This window comes from Gigantopelta aegis, chromosome 8 (assembly GCF_016097555.1).
Source record: "Gigantopelta aegis isolate Gae_Host chromosome 8, Gae_host_genome, whole genome shotgun sequence".
NCBI classification, from domain to species: Eukaryota; Metazoa; Mollusca; class Gastropoda; order Neomphalida; family Peltospiridae; genus Gigantopelta; species Gigantopelta aegis.
The window spans coordinates 77,998,058-78,024,159 of NC_054706.1; the positions used below are offsets into that span (position 1 = coordinate 77,998,058).

Sequence of the window (26,102 nt, forward strand, 5' to 3'; positions counted from 1 at the left end):
GCACTTTCAGATGTAACTATTTGTGTATTGTAATTGTGGCAGTAGTGTAATGTAGCAAGAGATATGTTTAATACTCAGTTTAATGGTGTGTTTTTTTAAATCAGATATTATTAAATCAAAAACTATGTGTGAGTTCCATCCTCATTAACAAAGAAGAGTTCCCAGCTACCAGAAGTTTTATGCAAGTCTTAACCCTAATCTTCCTCGATAATATGTCCCACTGATGTCCCACTGATGCCATTCATTAAAAAGAGCTTGTCGCTGGAGGCCAGCAAACATGTCACATCCCGGACTGACTCTGCCTATTACTGTGATACCGAGAGAGCCATGATCCTAAGGTATCGTCACCATCGGTGCAAAGAATCCCGATCTTCCTACCACTGTCTGGAGACCAGTACTTTCTCTACCCGAGGGATTGTCCTCTCATCTCACCGTTGATGACATTGGCGAAGAAACTGCCAAACAAACCATTAGCTGCAGCATTTGTCATCTTGGGGAATATTATAGGGAGATTTTGTCTTAAGTACTTGTAATGAAGACTCTACGAGTTGCAGCCGTGATCAGTTTGATATAAATAGGTTCTGGGACAGCATGGTTTTGGACCTTAATAAGACTGGAATCATGTGAGGCTGGATTCAGAATTTGTTTGTTCTTCATATAACACATTTAGTAGTTTGGCAAATTTGCTTTGAAAATTTGTAGTTTTTTTTCCCTTTTTTTTTTTTTTTTGCCTTGTGAGGTATAGATAAGTCAATTCCAAAGCAATGCATCATATTTGATTTGATTTGATTTTTTTTCTTATTATTATTTTTTTTTTTTTCTTATTTTTTTTTTTCTTTTTTTTTTTTTCATTGCGAGGTATAGATAAGTCAGTTCCAAAGCAGTGCATCATGTCTTTAAAACTAATTTTTAGGGATTGTATAACCAAACACATGCAGACAATGTGGTTCATTTAATTTTCACAAGATGGTAGATTGGCAAATATTTTCTCAACTGACCTTATTCTCTTGTTATACCTTAGATAACTGATTTCCTTGTAGGTTTGGCATTTTTTGTTGAATGTCTCTCATACCTAACACTCTTGTTTCACTTACAAGTTGGTTATATTTCTTAGTCAATTGCTGACTGTAAATAAAGTATACTACTCAAAAGAATTTAAGGGTCAGACGATATTTTCGACATTATTTTCTGAATGTCAATTATATTAGCTAGACCATAATGTCACGCATGGTATTGTTCCATTTTGACGAAAGTGGGTCTAAGCAACCCATAAATGAATTAAAATCCACTGTCATTGACACTGTCGACTAGTTCTAATGGCAAAAACATGCTTACATTTGCAAGTAAATTAGGGCGAAAGCGAAAGGTCTGCTAAGTGCCCATAACTTGCTTTTTCACAAAGCGCTTCATTTGCACGCTTTGCATGTGTATTCCATGTTTCCAATGCTGAATTTCCGTATAATTGGAGCTTGCGGACAACAAGGTATCGCCAGGATGGATTGGCCAGCATATTCGCCTGACTTGGCCCCAATAGAGCATGCCTTTGACGAATTAGGCAGGAGAGTTCGGGATAACCATGCCCCTCCGGCCAACCTTCATGATCTGGGTCAACTTCTTATGGCAGAGTGGCAGGCCATTCCCCAAGAGTTCTTCAGACGTCTGATCAACAGCATGAGGCAACGATGTGTCGAGTGTATTCGCGCCAGGGGTGGATTCACACACTATTAAACAAATGTTCTAATGTGTAAAATCCATGTTTGACAACCTTCAACTTTGACAGCATGTCATGTGACTTTCTTGTATACAGTGACGTTTATTTGTGGGTTTTTGTTAATATGGAACAATAAATTAAATTTTTGGTGTAGTTTACATCATCAATCTAATACACTCTGAAACTTATTTGGTTATAAATTTTTGACCCTTAAATTCTTTTGAGTAGTATATATATACTATTTCAGCTTTTTGCTGACTGTCTCTCATACCTAACACTCTTGTTTCACTTACAAGAAGGCTGTGCACTATAATTCTCAGTCGTTTGCTTACTTTAAGTTAATTGTGTGCAACATTTCACCTTTTTGCTGAATATCTTTCATACTTAACCCTCTTGCTTCACTTGGCGGTGTACTATATTTTGTTGTTGTTTGCTTACCCGTGAGTTAAGTGCGTGCAATATTTCAGTTTTTTGCTGACAGTTGAATATACAAACAGTATTACAGTGAGTGGTTTTATTACAGATCTGTAGAACCATTACACACGAACACTATGTGGACAGGCAGGTAATAACTATATAAAGATGAAGTGTGGCTTCTGTACGCTCGGCACTGAACCATAGACACAAGAAGCGGTCTGACATTCTCCAGTATTTATAGATGATATTGCTGTGCTAGGCAATGTCACTTTCACTTTGAGATAGGTTAGAAATGTCGTACAGTGAAACCTGTCTACACCGGACCCTGAACTAACCACAACCCTGTCAAAACTGCTGTCTATAAATTCTAAAACACAACCCTGTAAACACTGGATCCTGTCTGAATTGGATAAATATTAGGTCCCCAGTGTGATCTGGTTTAGAAAGGATACACTGTATATCATTGTTACTTAGAATCAGCTCAGCGTGATCCGGTTTAGAAAGGATACACTGTATATCATTGTTACTTAGAATCAGCTCAGCGTGATCCGGTTTAGAAAGGATACACTGTATATCATTGTTACTTAGAATCAGCTCAGCCTGATCCGGTTTAGAAAGGATATCATTCTTACTTAGAATCAGCTCAGCGTGATCCGGTTTAGAAAGGATACACTGTATATCACTGTTACTTAGAATCAGCTCAGCCTGATCCGGTTTAGAAAGGATACACTCTATATCACTGTTACTTAGAATCAGCTCAGCCTGATCCGGTTTAGAAAGGATACAATCTATATCACTGTTACTTAGAATCAGCTCAGCCTGATCCGGTTTAGAAAGGATACACTCTATATCACTGTTACTTAGAATCAGCTCAGCCTGATCCGGTTTAGAAAGGATACACTATATCATTGTTACTTAGAATCAGCTCAGCCTGATCCGGTTTAGAAAGGATACACTCTGTATCACTGTTACTTAGAATCAGCTCAGCCTGATCCGGTTTAGAAAGCACTCTATATCACTGTTACTTAGAATCAGCTCAGCCTGATCCGGTTAGAAAGGATACACTCTGTATCACTGTTACTTAGAATCAGCTCAGCCTGATCCGGTTTAGAAAGGATACACTCTGTATCACTGTTACTTAGAATCAGCTCAGCCTGATCCGGTTTAGAAAGGATACACTCTGTATCACTGTTACTTAGAATCAGCTCAGCCTGATCCGGTTTAGAAAGGATACACTCTGTATCACTGTTACTTAGAATCAGCTCAGCCTGATCCGGTTTAGAAAGGATACACTCTGTATCACTGTTACTTAGAATCAGCTCAGCCTGATCCGGTTTAGAAAGGATACACTCTATATCACTGTTACTTAGAATCAGCTCAGCCTGATCCGGTTTAGAAAGGATACACTCTATATCACTGTTACTTAGAATAGAAAGGATACACTCTGTATCACTGTTACTTAGAATCAGCTCAGCCTGATCCGGTTTAGAAAGGATACACTCTGTATCACTGTTACTTAGAATCAGCTCAGCCTGATCCGGTTTAGAAAGGATACACTCTGTATCACTGTTACTTAGAATCAGCTCAGCCTGATCCGGTTTAGAAAGGATACACTCTGTATCACTGTTACTTAGAATCAGCTCAGCCTGATCCGGTTTAGAAAGGATACACTCTGTATCACTGTTACTTAGAATCAGCTCAGCCTGATCCGGTTTAGAAAGGATACACTCTGTATCACTGTTACTTAGAATCAGCTCAGCCTGATCCGGTTTAGAAAGGATACACTCTATATCACTGTTACTTAGAATCAGCTCAGCCTGATCCGGTTTAGAAAGGATACACTCTGTATCACTGTTACTTAGAATCAGCTCAGCCCGGTTTAGAAAGGATACACTCTGTTTAGAAAGGATACACTCTGTATCACTGTTACTTAGAATCAGCTCAGCCTGATCCGGTTTAGAAAGGATACACTCTGTATCACTGTTACTTAGAATCAGCTCAGCCTGATCCGGTTTAGAAAGGATACACTCTGTATCACTGTTACTTAGAATCAGCTCAGCCTGATCCGGTTTAGAAAGCACTCTATATCACTGTTACTTAGAATCAGCTCAGCCTGATTCGGTTTAGAAAGGATACACTCTGTATCACTGTTACTTAGAATCAGCTCAGCCTGATCCGGTTTAGAAAGGATACACTCTGTATCACTGTTACTTAGAATCAGCTCAGCCTGATCCGGTTTAGAAAGGATACACTCTGTATCACTGTTACTTAGAATCAGCTCAGCCTGATCCGGTTTAGAAAGGATACACTCTGTATCACTGTTACTTAGAATCAGCTCAGCCTGATCCGGTTTAGAAAGGATACACTCTGTATCACTGTTACTTAGAATCAGCTCAGCCTGATCCGGTTTAGAAAGCACTCTATATCACTGTTACTTAGAATCAGCTCAGCCTGATTCGGTTTAGAAAGGATACACTCTGTATCACTGTTACTTAGAATCAGCTCAGCCTGATCCGGTTTAGAAAGGATACACTCTGTATCACTGTTACTTAGAATCAGCTCAGCCTGATCCGGTTTAGAAAGGATACACTCTGTATCACTGTTACTTAGAATCAGCTCAGCCTGATCCGGTTTAGAAAGGATACACTCTGTATCACTGTTACTTAGAATCAGCTCAGCCTGATCCGGTTTAGAAAGGATACACTCTGTATCACTGTTACTTAGAATCAGCTCAGCGTGATCCGGTTTAGAAAGGATACACTGTATATCATTGTTACTTAGAATCAGTTCAGCGTGATCCGGTTTAGAAAGGATACACTGTATATCACTGTTACTTAGAATCAGCTCAGCGTGATCCGGTTTAGAAAGGATACACTGTATATCACTGTTACTTAGAATCAGCTCAGCGTGATCCGGTTTAGAAAGGATACACTGTATATCACTGTTACTTAGAATCAGCTCAGCGTGATCCGGTTTAGAAAGGATACACTGTATATCACTGTTACTTAGAATCAGCTCAGCGTGATCCGGTTTAGAAAGGATACACTGTATGTCACTGTTACTTAGAATCAGTTCAGCGTGATCCGGTTTAGAAAGGATACACTGTATGTCACTGTTACTTAGAATCAGCTCAGCGTGATCCGGTTTAGAAAGGATACACTGTATATCACTGTTACTTAGAATCAGCTCAGCCTGATCCGGTTTAGAAAGGATACACTGTATATCACTGTTACTTAGAATCAGTTCAGCCTGATCCGGTTTAGAAAGGATACACTCTATATCATTGTTACTTAGAATCAGCTCAGTCTGATCCGGTTTAGAAAGGATACACTCTATATCATTGTTACTTAGAATCAGTTCAGCCTGATCCGGTTTAGAAAGGATACACTGTATATCACTGTTACTTAGAATCAGTTCAGCCTGATCCGGTTTAGAAAGGATACACTGTATATCATTGTTACTTAGAATCAGTTCAGCAGTGCTGGAAATGGCAATACGTCACCTTCACTTGAGTGATACTGTAGAAGTCTTCTAGCTTTGATTGAAATCAGATCCTTCAGTCTACCTGACCTTGTCTGTGTTAAAAAACAAACCAAAGAGTTAAAGTTTGTTTTGTTTAATGACACCACTAGAAGATATTGATTTAGTCATCATTGGCTATCAAATGTCAAACTTCATGTGACCAATCAAAACACTTCTGTCATAAATCTGCAAGTAATTTCAGATATTCACACTCACAGTTCATTTAGATTGAGATTTTTCTAGAATTCCAGTTTTCAGCATCACCCTAAAACTGTTTTCTTTAGGGAAAAGCTCGCCATAATTCCCTACTTTTTAAGACCCAGCAAAGTTGTCAAGATATTTTACCAGTATCATTTATATCTCAAATGAATGTGTGAATGTTTAACGACATCCCACTACAAAATACACATTGGTTATAACTTATTAGGTGTTCAACAAAGGTAAAGATATGAATGAATTGATTATCAACATCAATATAATTTTGTTTTCAAAAGTTAAATGATTACAAAAGTTCTTCTGAACATGAAATGACATTGGCTTGCATTAGATCTGCTAACGGAAACAATTAAGAAAGGCAGTAAGACATAATTTCAATCAGACGTGACTGTATACAACAGCTAAAACAAACTGTTGGGGAATTGGACAGCTGGTGATAATGGGACTTGGTACTAATACAGACATCTTGTCAAAATTGACTAAACACTTGACAGGAATGCCAATTTCCTGCTCAGAATGGCTAAACAGTTGGTAGGGATATTGACTTATTGTACACTGGCAGTGTTCTTGTTATTCTACTCTTTACTCTGTGACAGTACTGTCATCTTACTGCTTTTTACTATAGCTCGGAATGGCTAAACAGTTGGTAGGAATATTGACTTATTGTACACTGGCAGTGTTCTTGTTATTCTACTCTTTACTCTGTGACAGTACTGTCATCTTACTGCTTTTTACTATAGCTCGGAATGGCTAAACAGTTGGTAGGAATATTGACTTATTGTACACTGGCAGTGTTCTTGTTATTCTACTCTTTACTCTGTGACAGTACTGTCATCTTACTGCTTTTTACTATAGCTCGGAATGGCTAAACAGTTGGTAGGAATATTGACTTATTGTACACTGGCAGTGTTCTTGTTATTCTACTCTTTACTCTGTGACAGTACTGTCATCTTACTGCTTTTCACTATAGCTCGGAATGGCTAAACAGTTGGTAGGAATATTGACTTATTGTACACTGGCAGTGCTCTTGTTATTCTACTCTTTACTCTGTGACAGTACTGTCATCTTACTGCTTTTTACTATAGCTCGGAATGGCTAAACAGTTGGTAGGAATATTGACTTATTGTACACTGGCAGTGCTCTTGTTATTCTACTCTTTACTCTGTGACAGTACTGTCATCTTACTGCTTTTTACTATAGCTCGGAATGGCTAAATAGTTGGTAGGAATATTGACTTATTGTACACTGGCAGTGCTCTTGTTATTCTACTCTTTACTCTGTGACAGTACTGTCATCTTACTGCTTTTTACTATAGCTCAGAATGGCTAAATAGTTGGTAGGAATATTGACTTATTGTACACTGGCAGTGCTCTTGTTATTCTACTCTTTACTCTGTGACAGTACTGTCATCTTACTGCTTTTTACTATAGCTCGGAATGGCTAAACAGTTGGTAGGAATATTGACTTATTGTACACTGGCAGTGCTCTTGTTATTCTACTCTTTACTCTGTGACAGTACTGTCATCTTACTGCTTTTTACTATAGCTCAGAATGGCTAAATAGTTGGTAGGAATATTGACTTATTGTACACTGGCAGTGCTCTTGTTATTCTACTCTTTACTCTGTGACAGTACTGTCATCTTACTGCTTTTTACTATAGCTCGGAATGGCTAAACAGTTGGTAGGAATATTGACTTATTGTACACTGGCAGTGCTCTTGTTATTCTACTCTTTACTCTGTGACAGTACTGTCATCTTACTGCTTTTTACTATAGCTCAGAATGGCTAAACAGTTGGTAGGAATATTGACTTATTGTACACTGGCAGTGCTCTTGTTATTCTACTCTTTACTCTGTGACAGTACTGTCATCTTACTGCTTTTTACTATAGCTCGGAATGGCTAAACAGTTGGTAGGAATATTGACTTATTGTACACTGGCAGTGCTCTTGTTATTCTACTCTTTACTCTGTGACAGTACTGTCATCTTACTGCTTTTTACTATAGCTCAGAATGGCTAAACAGTTGGTAGGAATATTGACTTATTGTACACTGGCAGTGCTCTTGTTATTCTACTCTTTACTCTGTGACAGTACTGTCATCTTACTGCTTTTTACTATAGCTCGGAAAGGTTATCATTATATTACTTTATTCTAGAATTATGGCAGTGCTGTCATTATATCTTATTTTTTCCACATACCCAGCCCCATGAATATACTTTCATATTTGATGCATTTACCATAGTTTGACACCCAATATCCGATATATATTTTTGTGCTGGGGCATCGTTAAACATTCATTCATTCATTCATTCATATTTGGTATTGATGTTCCCCATGTGCATACCCCTAGCCCCATGAATTTGACATCATGGCAAGGTCAAAGTCATTTAAAACAGTCAATATACAGTTTAGTCAAAGTTTTTGTTATTGTCTTTAGCACTTGACTTTTTTAATGAATGGTGTTAATATTTGGTATGGGTGTAGTTCTGTGTGACACCAGGAGATCCTGTACTGGACACTACATCGTTCCTGCACCACCACAAAGAGGACTGCCACTCACAACCAGTTTCCAAGATCATAACTAGCACAGGATAGAGTTCACTGGAATAAATTCTGTTAAACTCTGTTAATTTTGGCTCAAGTTTTTCTCTGCCTTTAACTATTAAATTCTTTAATAGATGGCTTTCATATTTAGTATAAATTTTCACCAGGTAAGACTTTTAATATTTGGAATTATAGTTTTATTCCAACAAATGGGATTGCATACTGTAATGAAATATAGAAAGAATAGTTTGATGTTAATGAAAATATTTTAGTTTTCCTGTACCAGGAGGACGTGACTTTGACGTGTGTGTTACTCATGTAAGAGAGAAAACAAGTTAAATGTTAGCTGATTGGTGGTGATTATGATTCCTGTGTGGCACGCTCTCTGAAATGTTCCAGTTACAGACCGCCACGGCGTCATTGATTTACGTTCAGTCGAGTTAGCCATTTTGATGAAATCTGCATCTCATAAACGGCTAATGACCAGGATCATCTGCCAGTGCACCAGAGTGACATCACGCACCTGCAATTAGTGGGGCTGCATTCAGAAGATGACTATTAATATAAGTGGTGGTGTCGTGCTGCACTGTATTACCAGTAAATCAATATATGTATTACATGTATAACTGGAGGTGTGAATAATGCATGTTACTCACGATATATCAGACATGTATTGCTAGTCTCAGCAATATCTGTACGCATCATTTGTCAATCAGAAACACTGTGTGACCTGTCTCTTGACATTGTCTGTGTCTATCTACATCTCTGTCCATAGCTGTAAAAACAAAAACACTGATATAAATTTAGATAAACTTTAATTTTAAGGAAATTTGGATGCCATAGTTGAATTTTTTTAAATAAATGATTCTGTATTGAAATAACTAAAAAATGTTTTTAAAATCTCACCTTTTTTGGAAATAAAAACAGAAGAAACTTTCTCTTGCTTATTAAGATCTCTGTATCCTATTATTTTTTTCTCTCTCTTCTCTCTCACTGTTTTTCTTCCTTCTTATTTTGTGTTCCAAAAAGCAAAACTTCCCGTTCTGATGCTTATTAATACTAACAGTTTCTTCTACTTGAATATTGTAAGAGTCTGACACTGACATTGATCTGGGGATAATAAAATTTATTTAAAAGAATGAAAAACCCCCAAAGAAACCCCAACAACTTTACTATGGTGATCTAAATCTTTTGATGTTTAAATAATAAACTTCAGCTTGTATCATTGTTTCTTTTATTTTGTTAGTTAACCTTAATTTGCTCAATATATTGTTGCTGCTGTTATAAATAATATGATATGCATCATTATACTAGATACCCTGATAGCAATACATGTACATGTATATCATGATACAAAAATTCTTAAAGCACCCACAGCGAATACTTGGCATTTGTAGTGAACTAATGTGGGGAGGGATCTAGCCCAGTTGGTAGAACACTCACCAGATTTGGTTGTGTTGGAGGATTGAACCCATTCACTTGATCCATTATCAGATTGGATTTTGTCCCATTCTAACCAGTGCCCCATGACTTCTATATCAAAGGTTGTGCTATCCTGCCTTTAAAAAAGTGGATATAAATCTGAAGGACAAAACCGTAATACACGATCAGGGCCGTATCTCTGTATAATGGAGAGTTAAATGGGAAGTTTGCCAAATAATAGATGATTCCATAAATGTTCATCTAGCGCCTCGTCTATAGGATGACAGCCACTCCTCACTTTACTGGAGATTTCATCCTCTTGCACTGCTAAAAGAAGACCCAGATTCCTTGCTGCTAATGACAAAGTGTAGGGTTTCCTCTGAGGATTTACAGTCTGAGGTATTGACATCCAATAACCTGATCGGCAGACCCTTTGGATGATTAAGATATCAATTTGTTCTAGTGGTGTCATTAAACAACACAAACTTTTCTTTGAAATAATACATCCTGGTGAATGGAACACTTCAACCTAATTAGTTGTTACATTCAATGACAGACAATTTCCACATCATCGGTTTTTGCTTCACACACAATAAATAAATATCTTACCATATATAATTTGACTTCATTTCCATATTTCTTAAATGGTTAAATTTTTGTCTAATTACAATATTTTCTATTGTAATTTTTAAACAAAATATTTTCTATAGCAATTTTGCATTGAAACTTTTCCAGCATGCCAAAAAATGGAAGCATCATACATTTAATTTTTATTGTTAGTGTAGGAAATTGCAAAATGACATACATGTAATTCAATCAGTGATAATGTTTGATTGAATTGAAAACCAGCCATAATGTTACCTCTGGCATATGGTTGTTATTGGCTGGCTGCACAGAGTGACACCTATCAGCAATTATCAGTTCTATTTTGAGCAGACAACATCCTTTACATGTAGATATGCTTTTATTTCTCATGACTGTAGAAAAATATTAAGTTTTAAAATATTTTAAAAAAAGAAATTTTACAATTTGTCGTATATAATATGAAGAGTTCATTTCTGAAACAAGTTTTATCCATTTACATCAAATCCCATGATTTTAAACCCATAGTGTTAAGCTCAATCAGTAGAGTGCTTGGCTGAGATGCTGATATTAAGTCGTAGGATCAAACCTCATCGACAGACCCACTGGGTTTTTCTCCATCCCATCCAGTGCCTTACAACTGGTATATCAAGAGCTATGGTATGTTTTGTTTGTGAAAAAGTTTATATGAAGGATCCCTTGCTCTCAACAATATTTGGTAGAATAATTAAATATTTCACATACAACAGCCAATGATTAATTAGTCAGTGTACTCTAGTGGTGGTGTTAAACAAGAGATACAAACACACAAACTGCCCTGGATTGCCCAAGTAGCTGAGGTACCTAGTATGTGTTTGCCCAGAACATTGTGTTTGAACCTTATTTGGATTTGAACACAATAAATTGAAATGTAATGAAGTGCATATAGGTCAAGGAATTGAAACATTCTGACTAAAGTAAAGTTTGTTTTGTTTAACGACACCACTAGAGCACATTGATTTGTTAATCATCAGCTATTGGATGGCAAACATTTGGCAATTTTGCCTTAATCATAGAGAGAAAACCCACTACATATTTCCCTTAGTAGCAAGGGATCTTTTATATGCACCATCCCACAGACATGTTATCACATGCCATGACTTTTGATATACCAGTCATGGTACAGCACTGGCTAGAACGAGAAATAGCCCAATGGGCCGACTCACTGGGATCGATCCTAGACTGATCGCACATCAGGAGATTGCTTTGCCACTGGGCTATATTCCACCACATTCCGACTAATGCAGATACTTGTGGGTCAGTTAATTCCAATCAAAGAGTTTTAAGACCAAACATATTTCATGAGTGCTTTGTAGATCTGTGAAGTAAATTAAAATATTTCTAACACACATTTTCTTAATATAGGTTTCCATGGTAACAGTCTCAGTGCATACCACACCCACTTTTCTGTTGCCTTGTAAAGATTAGAATAACTGTAAAATTTATGAAACCATTCAATTTACTTTGGCAGGTTTTGGAGGTGCCAGCATGTACACCAATAATTTAATTATCGTGGTAATTGCATGACTCAAAGAATTAATTGAGTGGTTTTACAAATACTGCTATGCATGTCTGAAAAAACATCAGATCATTGAGAAGTAATGTTGAAGCAATTTTAGTTGTGCTATTTTGTCTTTAAATGGGAACCTATCATGTACATCAGTGTGTAATCATGTACATCAGTGTGTAATTAGAAATGATTTTACTAATTACCAGTAAATTGCGTCATCTGTGCATGCATGGAGAAAAGAAAAAAAAGAAAAAAAGAAAAGAGTAAAAGTTAAGGATTGTCCTTGGTGGGTTTTTTTTTAAAGATCTCTCAAATTGCACTGCAGTTTTGCAAGTCAGTCTGCAAGGTTTTGAGTGACATTACGAAAAAGTCAAGAGGTTCACAAATCAATAATTTCACAATCATATAAAATATTTAAAATTTTTATAAGGATTTTGTCATTTAGTTAGGTAGAATACTAAGTATATGAGTCTTTTGTGTTAACTGATTATTTTACCAGGAATTCTGTCAATTAAAAACAAAATTATCTCATCTGTCTCTCTCTGTCTGTCTCTCTGTCTGTCTCTGTCTCTCTGTGTGTCGGTATCTCTGTCTGTCTGTCTCTCTGTCTGTCTGTCTGTCTCTCTGTGTGTCTATCTCTGTCTCTCTGTCTGTCTCTGTCTCTCTGTGTGTCGGTATCTCTGTCTGTCGTGTCTCTTGTGTGTCGGGTATGTCTCTCTGTCTGTCTGTCTGTTTGTCTCTCTGTCTGTGTCGGTATCTCTGTCTGTCTGTCTCTCTGTCTGTCTTCTGTCTCTCTAGGGCGGGATCTCTGTAACCCAGTCTGGTCTCTCTGTGTGTCGGTATCTCGCTGTTTGACTCTCGCTTGATACGCAGTCATTCTAGGATCGATCGCCCTCAGTGGGCCCATTGGGCTATTTCTCGTTTCAGCCAGTGCACCAAGACTGCAATATCAAAGGCTGTGGTATGTGTATCTTGTCTGTGGGACGGTGTATATAAAAGATCCCTTGCTACTAATGGTGATGTTCCAGTGATCGATTATAATTGAAACTTGATCAGTTGTGTGGTACCGACATGTTAACCGTAACTGTTGCAACAATTTAAATGATGGATAAAGAAAACAAATACTGCATATGTATAAACGGTCAAATTAATGATTTGTAGCATCTATGACAGTGAACATGAAAATATAGGTCATGATCCTAATCAGTCAAGTTATTATCTATAATTAAGTACAATTCTAACCAGTGGTATAATAAATAATCAAACATTGATTGGTTTGTAAAAACCGATTATAACCAATTATAGATGATAAAATTCCATCTAATTCCCAACACTAATATACAGACACTGACACACAGACACTGATACACAGACATTAATATACAGACACTAATATACAGACACTCATACACAGACACTCATACACAGACACTCATACACAGACACTCATACACAGACACAGATACACAGACACTCATACACAGATACTCATACACAGACACTCATACACAGATACACAGACACTCATACACAGACACTCATACACAGATATTGATACACAGACACAGATAAGCAGACACTCATACACAGACACTCATACACAGACACTCAAACACAGACACAGATACGCAGACACTCATACACATACACTGATATACAGACACTCATACACAGACATTGATACACAAACACAGATACACAGACACTCATACACAGACACTCATACACAGACACTCATACACAGACACTGATATACAGACACTCATACACACACTCATACACAGACACTCATACACAGACACAAATATAAAGACACTCATACACAGACACTCATACACAGACACTCATACACAGACACTCATACACAGACACAGATACACAGACACTCATACACACACTCATACACAGACACTCATACACAGACACTCATACACAGACACTCATACACAGACACAGATACACAGACACAGATACACAGACACTCATACACAGACACTCATACACAGACACTCATACACAGACACTGATACACAGACACTCATACACAGACACTCATACACAGACACTCATACACAGATACACAGACACTCATACACAGACACTCATACACAGACACTCATACACAGACACTCATACACAGACACTCATACACAGACACTCATACACAGACACTCATACACAGACACAGATACACAGACACTGATATACAGACACTGATATACAGACACTCATACACAGACACATTCATACACAGACACAGATACACAGACACTGATACACAGACACAGATATACAAACACTCATACACAGACACTCATACACAGACACAGATACACAGACACAGATACACACACACTCATACACAGACACTCATACACAGACACTCATACACAGACTCATACACAGACACTCATACACAGACACTCATACACAGACACAGATACACAGACACTCATACACAGACACTCATACACAGACACAGATACACAGACACTCATACACAGACACAGATACACAGACACTCATACACAGACACTCATACACAAACACTCATACACAGACACTCATACACAGACACTCATACACAGACTCATACACAGGTGTCTGACACTTATACAGACACTCATACACACTTATACACAGACACTCATACACAGACACTCATACACAGACACAGATAGAGAGACACTCATACACAGACACTCATACACAGACACTCATATACAGACACAGATACACAGACACTCATACACACACTCATACACAGACACTCATACACAGATATTGATACACAGACACAGATAAGCAGACACTCATACACAGACACTCAAACACAGACACTCAAACACAGACACAGATACGACAGACACTCATACACAGACACTCATACACATACACTGATACAGACACTCATACACAGACACTCATATACAGACATTGATACACAAACACAGATACACAGACACTCATACACAGACACTCATACACAGACACTCATAAACAGACACTGATATACAGACACTCATACACACACTCATACACAGACACTCATACACAGACACAAATATAAAGACACTAGACACTCATACACAGACACTCATACACAGATACAGATATACAGACAGTCATACACAGACACTCATACACAGACACTCATACACAGACACTCATACACAGACACAGATACACACACTCATACACAGACACTCATACACAGACACTCATACACAGACACTCATACACAGATATACACAGACACTCATACACAGACACTGATATACAGACACTCATACACAGACACTCATACACAGACACTGATACACAGACACTCATACACAGACACTCATACACAGACACTGATATACAGACACTAACACTCACAATAAAATCTATTTAATGTGTAATCTGTGTCTTTAATACAGCTGTTAGTGAGTAATATCTTAACAACATTTGCCACAAATTCAGGACAGTTTCTTCAAGAGAGACACAAATGTTCAATCCACTTCATTAATGGCAGGGACAAGGAATCCAGGTTGGTGCAGCCGGGGACAATACACAATTTAAACATATTTATTTCCGTCAACAAATGCAACGTTAGTGTTGATTGTATTGTTGTTTTGTTTTCTTCAGAGGATGACAGAGAGGACCTCACCCAGACTGTGATTAACACGGGAGTTCTCGACAGCGTGCACAAGTTTCTAGTCGATTCTACCAACAATGATATCTGTTCAAAGTGTGCCCAACTCCTCGCAGAACTTGCTAAAACAGGTAGGTAATATACATAGATACCCAGGATAATACACACAGATATCCAGGATAATACACATATATTCTGTATAATACACACAGATATCCAAGATAATACACACCAATATCTTGTATAATACACACAATCCTACATAATACACACAGATATCCTACATAATACACAGATATCAAGGAAATAATACACACTGGTATCCAGGATAATATACACAGATATCCTGGATAATAAACACATATATACTGTATAATATCCATCGATATCCAGGATAATGTACACTGATATCCTGTATAATACACACAGATATCAAAGATAATACACACATATATCCAGGATAATACACACAGATATCCAGGATAATACACACAAATATCCAGGATAATACACACTGATATCCTGTATAATACACACAGATATCAAGGATAATACACATATATTCTGTATAATACACAAGGATAATACACAGATATCAAGGATAATACACAGATATTCTGTATAATACACACATATATTCTGTATAATACACACAGATATCAAGGATATTACACAGATTCTGTATAATACACACTTGTTCTGTATAATACACACAGATATCCTGAATAATACACATATCCTGTATAATACACATATTCTGTATAATACACACAGATATCAAGGATAATGCACACAGATATCAAGGATAATACACACAGATATCAAAGATAATACACAGATATTCTGTATAATACACACAGATATCCTGTATAATATCCACAGATATCCAGGATAATACAGATATCCAGGATAATACCCACAAATATCCTGTATAATACAAACATATATCCTGTATAATATACACAGATATCCAAGATAATACATACAGATATCCCATATAATGCACAAATAATCAGGATAAAACCTATCTAGTATAATACAAATATATCATGTGTAATACACAGGTATCCCTTATTAATACACATATATCATGTAGAATACACACATGTATCTTGTATAATACACACGGGTATAACCTATTAACAAGTATCTTATATAATACACATCTGCCATGTATATAATATACAGGTATCCTGTATAATAGGACCGGCCTCGGTGGCATCGTGGTAGGCCATCGGTCTACAGGCTGGTAGGTACTGGGTTCGGATCCCAGTCGAGGCATGGGATTTTTAATCCAGATACCGACTCCAAACCCTGAGTGAGTGCTCCACAAGGCTCAATGGGTAGGTGTAAGCCACTTGCACCGACCAGTGATCCATAACTGGTTCAACAAAGGCCATGGTTTGTGCTATCCTGCCTGTGGGAAGCGCAAATAAAAGATCCCTTGCTGCTAATCGGAAGAGTAGCCCATGTAGTGGCGACAGTGGGTTTCCTCTCAAAATCTGTGTGGTCCTTAACCATATGTCTGACACCATATAACCATAAATAAAATGTGTTGAGTGCGTCGTTAAATAAAACATTTCTTTCTTTCTTTTTCTGTATAATAGATTCGTGCATCGTGTATAATACATAGGTATCCTATATATACTGACACACAATGAAAACGCAAAAACAACTTTTCATTGCAAATAACAACAAACTATTAATGAATTGATGGATAATGTAATATGACATTAATGACTGGTATTCATGAGATACATTCACATGGAAACATGGCCAGTGATCATCAGTAATCGAGTTGCATTCGTAATCGAAAAGTTCAACTCCCCCATATCAAGGTCAGTATCTGTGTGTCCACCATTGGCCTGTGAGCATGTGTGAAGACAACGGGGGGGGGGGATTGGCACAAACATCTCAAATAAGCCACAGGAATGTTCCTCCACTCCTCCTGCAACGTCTGTGCAAGCTCAGCAACGTTACATGGTAGTGGCTGGTGGTGACGTACACAATGTACTAACTCATCCCACATGTGTTCAATTGGGTTCAAATCCGCTGAAATGATGGGCCAGTTCATAACGGTGATACTGGCTTGTTGCAGGAATGCCTGGGTAATTCTTGCAGTATGTGGACGGGCATTGTCTTGTTGAAACAGAAGGGGACCTCCTGGTCTTCGGTGACAGCACAAAAGTGGCTGAAGAACTGGTCTTAGAATAACGTCATCATAATGCTGGGCTGTAAAGGCATCGTGGACAATGATGAGATCACTCCTGAAATCACAGTTGATTGCCCCCCATACCATCAGACAACCGCCACCAAACCGATCATGTTCCCTCACACATCCGTCAGTGTACCATTCATGGTACACACATGCTCTTCCACATCGTAACGGGACGTTGACCAGGTCGAGGTCAATCACGGACACTCCCGGTCTGTTGATGACGTTCAACAAGTCATCCAATAGTTGATGGATGGACTCTGAAGGTCCTAGCAACTTGGCTTTGCGAAGTCCCCCCTTGAACGATGCCCAACGCTCGCTCCCTTTGTTCTTCTCTGAGTCGTGGCATTCTTAATGTGACGAGGAATATGACATCGTTACGTGTCCACATACTGGCATTTCACGTGCATTGCATGCAGCATGATTGAGCATGTAGTGAACACATTTCACACCATTTTGTGTGTTTCTGCTATTGTATGTGTAACGAGAACAAAACGAGGATTAAAACCCAGACAAAAGTACCATCAATGGCTTCCTCTCATAAATTGTTATTTTAAGTCCAATAAATATATTTTGCATTAATCACAACAAAATATTGAAAAATATCTGTTTTGCGTTTTCATTGTGTGTCAGTATAATATACACAAGTATCCTATATAATACACATAGGTATTCTGTACAATATATGGGTATTCATATAATAAAGACAAATATCTTGTATAATATTTAACATTTTATGTATTCAAAAGTGCACTTACCATATATATAAGTTACATGTAAAAAATGTTACGACTTAAAATATTGATATATTTCATGTGCAGACCATTTCAGTGATATGTTTCATGTTTGTACTGTTTTCAGAGTTTAAAAGATCGTATCTGTTTTTGTTATTCTGTTTGGAATCAAGATGTTTTTCTTTGCTGTCAAATGATAAAATATTTATTAAATTCCGTTTGAATAACATTATGGATATTGCCTCATATGGTATCTAATAAAGGGTAGTCATGGTAACGGCACCAGTTCCAGCCATATTGTAACGTTTTCAGAATTCATGACAATGGGTAATGAGTTTTGTGAAATATCGCACCTGAGAAGTACATTTTAATTAGTCTCCTCATTGTGTGGATATTGTGGTGCTTTGTTCATGGTACGTGGGAGGAGGTTTGTAACTGACTGAAATAGTCAAAGAAAGATGACGTCAGTTTTAGAAATAACACAAAAACAAGAAAGAACAAAACAAAATTATTGCTTTCGCTGTTTTTTTGTCTTTTAAATTTTATTTTAACAAAATATTAATTGAAAATGTTCACATGGTCCTTCAAGAGTGTTACTTTCAGATTTCAGTTGTTTTGCCATAAAATAATTTCCACAAAGTATATTGGATTTCAATTAAAATTGCAGAAAAACTACCATACTACAAACTTTAAAAAAGATCATTTATTTCTAACGTAATACATTAGTAACATGTAAACACAATTTTATTTTATAATAATATTGCTTTAAAAATGATTATGTAGGACATGTTTTCAATGTAAAAACTGAATGTTGGAAATAATAGGAAAGTTTTTCCTTTTTTTATATAAAATTAAAAATATTAGCAAACTGAAATTATTTACAAAAGTGCCTCTGACAGAGGTGGTAAAGTATTTGTACAAATGGGTATATTATATTCATTCATGTTTTCTTTTCACTTGTGAAAAGTGGGGGAGGTATTTGCTACAAAATGTGTACTGTGTAGTCAGTTACACAGAACTACAAACACAGTCAAACCTGTTTAACTGGACACCTGAATTAAGCAGCCACTTGTATTTAGCAGCCACCTGTGTTTCAAAACAATCTTACTATTCCTGCAAATCATCTAGTATAGTATAGATTGACTTGTATTCAGAAGTCAGAAGTTTAGACACCAGTGTGTGGTTATTATCTAAGTGTCTGTTTAACTCAGGTTCCACTGTATTTCTCGAGAAGACATAACAGAGCCTGATGGGTACCATCTGGCAGTCGCTGACAGTAAATAGCAGTTTGGAATTCTGTTTCAAAGTCAAGTATTTTCTTCTCAGAATTATCTAGTGAAGCAGCAGAATGGTGGAAGAAATATCCACAACCAGAGTAGCCATTTTTACAAATTCTTAAAACAAGATTTACAAATCCTAACGCAGTCTGCAAGAACTTCACTGAGGAAAGCAGGTTTCACTTTAACTCAAACATGTCAGCTATGTTGTTGATGGTACAAGTATTTTGAAATAATCCACGAGGAATTATTCCTGTAAATCATTAGCGGAGGATGTTTGTAAAAGGTTTCTGTGATTTTAACACAAACATAGCTTAACTCCAGACTCTACAGTGTTAATTCAGTATTTAATTATAATCACAAGACAAAACAATAATTTAACTCAGTCTGATTGGGTAATGTGCACTCTTCACTTGTTTTATTTGATATGTTTTCAATAGTTTTTTCATTTTTTTATGATGGCAACAAAACTGTTATTCTTGGTAATGTAATTAAGGCAACAGACAGTGGTGTGTTTGAGATGTCTTGTTTGAAGTGTTAAGACCAGTTTTAGCTTATTTCCCTTTCTAAATCCTCTCTAATCTTGTGTCCACATCATGTCTTCTCTGTGTCTTCTCCTCATCATCTCCTCGTAATGGCTTCTCCACACTCGGTGCCCCTGTAATTTCATGTCAGGGCTTTCACCTCTCTAACAAGATTCAGCGACAGTTCCACGACGCGAAGGTTACGGTATTGGCATGTTTCATGGTGTCAGCTTGACAATTATCTTCGTTAAAACACCGGACCAATTGAGGATGCTTTAGCAAACAAGATTTTGAAGTTGCTAATAAATGAAGGTTTTTGCAATCACCCAGAACAAATAAAAACATTTCTCTCTGTAGTCAATCTAAGAGTACAAGAATGAGTGGGTGATGTGAGTATATGAAAATCATTTAGGTTTTTTTGTTTCCAAAATGTACTACTGTTGTGGTGTGCAAAATAAGAAATCCTTAGGGTGTGATAAAAAGTAAAACCCATACATTTTGTGCTATCTAGTTAAGCTTGGCAGTTCCCCATTGAGATATAGCTGTCACATTTGTTGGAGAAACAATTAGGTTAGTGTATTAGCAACTTTATTCTCAGACCAAATCAGTGTTTTAAAAATCCACTTACTGGTCACTGGCCTTACAAGTCAGATTTAGTTAACAAACAACAGTAAATTGTTTTGTCATCTTGTCATCAGATTACCAGGGTTATGTAGCTAAGGGTAGTTTGTAATAAAATGTATGTACGGTGATAGAGTGCTGACCTGAAGTACAGAGCCCAATTTCACGAAACATCGTAAGCCTAATTTTGCACGTAAACGTAAATCTTCAACTATTCTTGTTACTATTATAGTACAACAAATATAGTTACAAATATACATATTTCATTTTCTTTTGTCCTTAAAATACTCAATTTTCCTTAATGATGTAATTTTCTTTGTTGGTCTTCCGTGTTTCACCACCCAAGCCAGTGCTCCACAATTGGTACATCAAAGACAATGTTGAGATAACTATATTTTAAAAACAACAACTAAAAACAAGAACTAAATAACTTAGAAACTGTATCTGTATAGTTTATCAGGGCTATTTCTTGGGGTATGGGTTTGCAGCTGTCATAGTCGAAAATGCTATATTACGGTATGTTTTATTTTTGAAAATGTTATTTTTTATTGGAAAATCCTGCATTTTGCATTGGAAAATGCTTTATTGTGTTTTGCACTGGGAAATGCTATATTATATTTTGTATTGAAAAATGCTGTATTGAAAAATGTTGTATTGAAAGATGTTTTATTGTATTTTGTACTTAGTTTATTTTGTTTAACGAGACCACTAGATTTTGTACTAGGAAGTGCTAGACATGTATTTTGTTTTGTGTTCCAATATGCTATATATGTTTTGTATTGGAAAATACTGTATTGTTTTTTGTGTTGGAAAACACTGTGTTATGTTTTGTACTGAAAAATACTGTATTGTTTTTTTGTATTGGAAAATACTGTTTTGTGTTGGAAAATACTGTATTGTGTTTTGTATTGGAAAATACTGTTTTGTGTTGGAAAACACTGTGTTGTGTTTTGTATTGGAAAATACTGTGATGTGTTTTGTATTGGAAAATACTGTATTTTGTTTTGTATTGGAAAATACTGTATTGTGTTTTGTATTGGAAAATACTGTATTGTGTTTTGTATTGGAAAATACTATATTGTGTTTTGTATTGAAAAATATTGTATTGTGTTTTGTGTTGGAAAATACTGCATTGTGTTTTGTATTGGAAAATACTGTATTGTGTTTTTTGTTGGAAAATACTGTATTGTGTTTTGTGTTGAAAAATACTGTATTGTGTTTTGTATTGGAAAATATTGTACTGTGTTTTTCACTGTTTGTTTGTCTGTTTTCAGAATCTGTGCGCCAGCCGCTAGTAGATCTGAATTTTGTTCCTCCGCTGGTGGATCTACTCCCCTCGGAGGACATCACAGTGAGCACCCAGGCCTGTAGAGCTCTTGGAAACATCTGCTTCGAAAATGGTGAGAACTTTCAAAACTAATCATCTTCAAGAAAACAGCTCTTCTAAATGTATATGTTTTGCAATACAAGTTTTTTTTATAAACTTTGAATTTAGTGTGCTGTACATAAGCATTAGAAGATGCTGGCAGCTGAACAGCCAGTTATTAATTTTCTTTTGAAGTTTCAACTTGAGGGGCAGCATATTTCCTGATTAACTTAGCTTCAGAGTTACCCTAAAAAAAAAAAACACTACCTCCACCACCCTCAAACAAACACACTACCTCCACCACCCTCAAACAAACACACTACCTCCACCACCCTGACACAAACACACTACCTCCACCACCCTCAAACAAACACACTACCTCCACCACCCTGACACAAACACACTATTCACACACTGGACACCCCAACACAGAAATAAAGACCTCTATTAGGTGTCAAACAGAGGTAATTAAACTACACGATGACTGGTAGATCACACACTGGACACCCCAACACAGAAATAAAGACCGGCTATTAGGTGTCAAACAGAGGTAATTAAACTACACGATGACTGGTAGATCACACACTGGACACCCCAACACAGAAATAAAGACCGGCTATTAGGTGTCAAACAGAGGTAATTAAACTACACGATGACTGGTAGATCACACACTGGACACCCCAACACAGAAATAAAGACCGGCTATTAGGTGTGACACAAACACAATTAAACTACACGATGACTGGTAGATCACACACTGGACACCCCAACACAGAAATAAAGACCGGCTATTAGGTGTCAAACAGAGGTAATTAAACTACACGATGACTGGTAGATCACACACTGGACACCCCAACACAGAAATAAAGACCGGCTATTAGGTGTCAAACAGAGGTAATTAAACTACACGATGACTGGTAGATCACACACTGGACACCCCAACACAGAAATAAAGACCGGCTATTAGGTGTCAAACAGAGGTAATTAAACTACACGATGACTGGTAGATCACACACTGGACACCCCAACACAGAAATAAAGACCGGCTATTAGGTGTCAAACAGAGGTAATTACCTACACGATGACTGGTAGATCACACACTGGACACCCCAACAGAAAATAAAGACCGGCTATTAGGTGTCAAACAGAGGTAATTAAACTACACGATGACTGGTAGATCACACACTGGACACCCCAACACAGAAATAAAGACCGGCTATTAGGTGTCAAACAGAGGTAATTAAACTACACGATGACTGGTAGATCACACACTGGACACCCCAACACAGAAATAAAGACCGGCTATTAGGTGTCAAACAGAGGTAATTAAACTACACGATGACTGGTAGATCACACACTGGACACCCCAACACAGAAATAAAGACCGGCTATTAGGTGTCAAACAGAGGTAATTAAACTACACGATGACTGGTAGATCACACACTGGACACCCCAACACAGAAATAAAGACCGGCTATTAGGTGTCAAACAGAGGTAATTAAACTACACGATGACTGGTAGATCACACACTGGACACCCCAACAGAGAAATAAAGACCGGCTATTAGGTGTCAAACAGAGGTAATTAAACTACACGATGACTGGTAGATCACACACTGGACACCCCAACACAGAAATAAAGACCGGCTATTAGGTGTCAAACAGAGGTAATTAAACTACACGATGACTGGTAGATCACACACTGGACACCCCAACACACAAATAACTACCGGCTATTAGGTGTCAAACAGAGGTAATTAAACTACACGATGACTGGTAGATCACACACTGGACACCCCAACAGAGAAATAAAGACCGGCTATTAGGTGTCAAACAGAGGTAATTAAACTACACGATGACTGGTAGATCACACACTGGACACCCCAACACAAAATACAAGACCGGCTATTAGGTGTCAAACAGAGGTAATTAAACTACACGATGACTGGTAGATCACACACTGGACACCCCAACACAGAAATAAAGACCGGCTATTAGGTGTCAAACAGAGGTAATTAAACTACACGATGACTGGTAGATCACACACTGGACACCCCAACACAGAAATAAAGACCGGCTATTAGGTGTCAAACAGAGGTAATTCCAACTACACGATGACTGGTAGATCACACACTGGACACCCCAACACCCTGAAATAAAGACCGGCTATTAGGTGTCAAACAGAGGTAATTAAACTACACGATGACTGGTAGATCACACACTGGACACCCCAACACAGAAATAAAGACCGGCTATTAGGTGTCAAACAGAGGTAATTAAACTACACGATGACTGGTAGATCACACACTGGACACCCCAACACAGAAATAAAGACCGGCTATTAGGTGTCAAACAGAGGTAATTAAACTACACGATGACTGGTAGATCACACACTGGACACCCCAACACAGAAATAAAGACCGGCTATTAGGTGTCAAACAGAGGTAATTAAACTACACGATGACTGGTAGATCACACACTGGACACCCCAACACAGAAATAAAGACCGGCTATTAGGTGTCAAACAGAGGTAATTAAACTACACGATGACTGGTAGATCACACACTGGACACCCCAACAGAGAAATAAAGACCGGCTATTAGGTGTCAAACAGAGGTAATTAAACTACACGATGACTGGTAGATCACACACTGGACACCCCAACAGAGAAATAAAGACCGGCTATTAGGTGTCAAACAGAGGTAAACACACTACCTCCATGACTGGTAGATCACACACTGGACACCCCAACCCTCAAATAAAGACCGGCTATTAGGTGTCAAACAGAGGTAATTAAACTACACGATGACTGGTAGATCACACACTGGACACCCCAACACAGAAATAAAGACCGGCTATTAGGTGTCAAACAGAGGTAATTAAACTACACGATGACTGGTAGATCACACACTGGACACCCCACCACCCTCAATAAAGACACTATTAGGTGTCAAACAGAGGTAATTACACTACACGATGACCCTAGATCACACACTGGACACCCCAACACCCTCAAATAAAGACCGGCTATTACCCTGTCAAACAGAGGTAATTAAACTACACGATGACACAAACACACTACCTGGACCACCCTGACACAAACACACTACCTCCACCACCCTGACACAAACACTACCTCCACCACCCTGACACGATGACTGGTAATCACACCCTCACAGACCAAAGACACCCTGACACAAACACACTACCTCCACAACAGAGAAATAAAACACACTACTTCTACCACCCTGACACAAACACACTACCTCCACCACCCTGACACAAACACACTACCTCCACCACCCTGACACAAACACACTACCTCCACCACCCTGACACAAACACTCTACCTCCACCACCCTCAAACAAACACACTACCTCCACCACCCTGACACAAACACACTACCTTCACCACCACCCTGACACAAACACACTACCTCCACCACCCTCAAACAAACACACTACCTCCACCACCCTGACACAAACACACTACCTCCACCACCCTGACACAAACACACTACCTCCACCACCCTGACACAAACACACTACCTCCACCACCCTCAAACAAACACACTACATAACTGCCACAGATATAAATACTACCACTCCACACCCTTAAAGTGATTCAGAAAAAATTGGGGGTCAAGCTGCTCATTTCTGAGATACGGGTAGCGTCTATGACTACCCTAGTTCTGCACAAAATTTGAGTACTTTTTTTTTTACAGGTACCCTATACATGTTTCAAGCACAAGGCTAGCTGACACAG

The 26,102-nt window shown here is 37.8% G+C and overlaps 1 protein-coding gene across 3 annotated transcripts in view; it reads left to right on the top strand.

The window, feature by feature from the left end:
* The window catches only part of LOC121378275 (rap1 GTPase-GDP dissociation stimulator 1-like), a 115,819-nt gene that overhangs the window by 25,583 nt on the left and 64,134 nt on the right, over nt 1-26,102 (top strand). For all 3 annotated transcript variants that reach the window (XR_005958697.1, XR_005958698.1, XM_041506360.1), the window contains exons 3-4: nt 15,594-15,731; nt 22,246-22,371. Coding sequence is in view for 1 of the 3 variants with exons in the window: in XM_041506360.1 (XP_041362294.1) it covers nt 15,594-15,731; nt 22,246-22,371 (264 nt within the window). In the remaining 2 variants the exon portion in view is untranslated. The remainder of the gene's footprint in view (nt 1-15,593; nt 15,732-22,245; nt 22,372-26,102) is intronic.